General features: G+C 42.6%; 2 protein-coding genes across 3 annotated transcripts in view; both read left to right on the forward strand.

The window, feature by feature from the left end:
* The window catches only part of eri2 (ERI1 exoribonuclease family member 2), a 7,045-nt gene extending 6,895 nt beyond the window's left edge, over positions 1–150 (forward strand). For both annotated transcript variants that reach the window (XM_052603683.1, XM_052603676.1), the window contains one exon: positions 1–150. This exon is cut by the window's left edge and continues 886 nt beyond it. The gene's annotated coding sequence lies outside the window, so the exon portion shown is untranslated.
* A 477-nt stretch (positions 151–627) lies between these two features.
* thumpd1 (THUMP domain containing 1) overlaps positions 628–2,500 on the forward strand; it is a 9,715-nt gene continuing 7,842 nt past the window's right edge. The window contains exon 1 of the mRNA XM_052603700.1: positions 628–963. Coding sequence (XP_052459660.1) covers positions 772–963 — 192 coding nt within the window. The 5' untranslated portion in view covers positions 628–771. The remainder of the gene's footprint in view (positions 964–2,500) is intronic.

The raw sequence follows: 2,500 nt of genomic DNA on the forward strand, positions 1-2,500 counted from the left end.
GGACTCAGAAGAGCACACCGTGATCATCACATACAGAGAACACTACAGCTGTCTTTATTCTGCATCACTGCATCATGATGACAAACTCATGTCTGTCTGATTTTAACTAGCCTGTAATATAATATTTATAATAAATCCCTTTGGAAAACACATTTGATGCATATTTAATTTATTTTCTGAGGGACATGAGAACATTTACTTGTTGTGAAAACTTCTTGAATGTTCCTCACAATAAATTATAGAAGAGTTTAACACTTCACTTGAAGCCTAGATCTAGACTAGACTTATATTTGGACATACAGCACTCAACAGTACCTTGAATAAAATAATGCACCATCAGGCAGGAAACTGTGTCTATTGTGATGAAGAGGAAACGGTGATCATGTTATAATGAAATGTCCAAAGTGAAAGAAGAATGTTGCTTTGTAATCTGAAAATAAAATTAAGATGAAGTTTGAATTGATAAACCTGTTGAAGATGAACTCATATGAGGAATGTATTATTTTGAATGCTCTATTTGAAAATGACTGATCTAGAAAAAGAACATAGGCGTTAGAAGGTTGGCGCACACTCCTAACCAGCAGAGGGCGCTAATGCACCTTGAAGGTGAATGCCAACCGCCGTTAAAATCTACAAGAAGAAGAAGAACGCGTGTGTCAGGAGCGCGCTCATACCGCACAGTTTGTGCATCTCTTCATTCAGCACCAGCTGCAGCAGCAGACAGAGAGAGAGACTGTGTGACTGTGTGTGAGAGAGAGATAAAACGCAGAGATGTCCGAGACGCGCAAGAGGAGCCGGAAGCGCTTCGGCGGACACGCACACAAGAAACAGAAGGGCTGCCGCGAGCTGGAGGTGGGCGCGCAGGGGGTACTCATCACCTGCAACATGAACGAGCGCAAGTGCACGAGCGAAGCCTTCAGCCTGCTCAACGAGTACGCGGACGCGCTCTACGGCCCCGAACAGGTCAGCAGCATGGTGTCAGACAAGTAGACTTACTTCACTACAGAGATGTGTTACACTAGTGTAGTGCACTATAGAGATGTGTTACACTAGTGTAGTGCACGATAGAGATGTGTTACTGCCGTGTAGTGCACTATAGAGACGTGTTACACTAGTGTAGTGCACTATAGAGACACGTTACTGTAGTGTAGTGCACTATAGAGACGTGTTACACTAGTGTAGTGCACTATAGAGACGTGTTACACTAGTGTAGTGCACTATAGAGACACGTTACTGTAGTGTAGTGCACTATAGAGACGTGTTACACTAGTGTAGTGCACTATAGAGACGTGTTACACTAGTGTAGTGCACTATAGAGACGTGTTACACTAGTGTAGTGCACTATAGAGACACGTTACTGTAGTGTAGTGCACTATAGAGACGTGTTACACTAGTGTAGTGAACTATAGAGACGTGTTACACTAGTGTAGTGCACTATAGAGACTTGTTACTGTCGTGTAGTGCACTATAGAGACGTGTTACACTAGTGTAGTGCACTATAGAGACGTGTTACACTAGTGTAGTGCACTATAGAGACGTGTTACACTAGTGTAGTGCACTATAGAGACACGTTACTGTAGTGTAGTGCACTATAGAGACGTGTTACACTAGTGTAGTGCACTATAGAGACGTGTTACACTAGTGTAGTGCACTATAGAGACACGTTACTGTAGTGTAGTGCACTATAGAGACGTGTTACACTAGTGTAGTGCACTATAGAGACGTGTTACACTAGTGTAGTGCACTATAGAGACGTGTTACACTAGTGTAGTGCACTATAGAGACGTGTTACACTAGTGTAGTGCACTATAGAGACGTGTTACTGTCGTGTAGTGCATTATAGAGACGTGTTACTGTCGTGTAGTGCACTATAGAGACGTGTTACACTAGTGTAGTGCACTATAGAGACGTGTTACACTAGTGTAGTGCACTATAGAGACACGTTACTGTAGTGTAGTGCACTATAGAGACGTGTTACTGTCGTGTAGTGCATTATAGAGACGTGTTACTGTCGTGTAGTGCACTATAGAGACGTGTTACACTAGTGTAGTGCACTATAGAGACACGTTACTGTAGTGTAGTGCACTATAGAGACGTGTTACACTAGTGTAGTGCACTATAGAGACGTGTTACACTAGTGTAGTGCACTATAGAGACACGTTACTGTAGTGTAGTGCACTATAGAGACGTGTTACACTAGTGTAGTGCACTATAGAGACGTGTTACACTAGTGTAGTGCACTATAGAGACGTGTTACACTAGTGTAGTGCACTATAGAGACACGTTACTGTAGTGTAGTGCACTATAGAGACGTGTTACACTAGTGTAGTGAACTATAGAGACGTGTTACACTAGTGTAGTGCACTATAGAGACTTGTTACTGTCGTGTAGTGCACTATAGAGACGTGTTACACTAGTGTAGTGCACTATAGAGACGTGTTACACTAGTGTAGTGCACTATAGAGACGTGTTACACTAGTGTAGTGCACTATAGAGACAC

This window comes from Carassius gibelio, chromosome A1, assembly GCF_023724105.1.
Source record: "Carassius gibelio isolate Cgi1373 ecotype wild population from Czech Republic chromosome A1, carGib1.2-hapl.c, whole genome shotgun sequence".
Lineage (NCBI taxonomy): Eukaryota > Metazoa > Chordata > Actinopteri > Cypriniformes > Cyprinidae > Carassius > Carassius gibelio.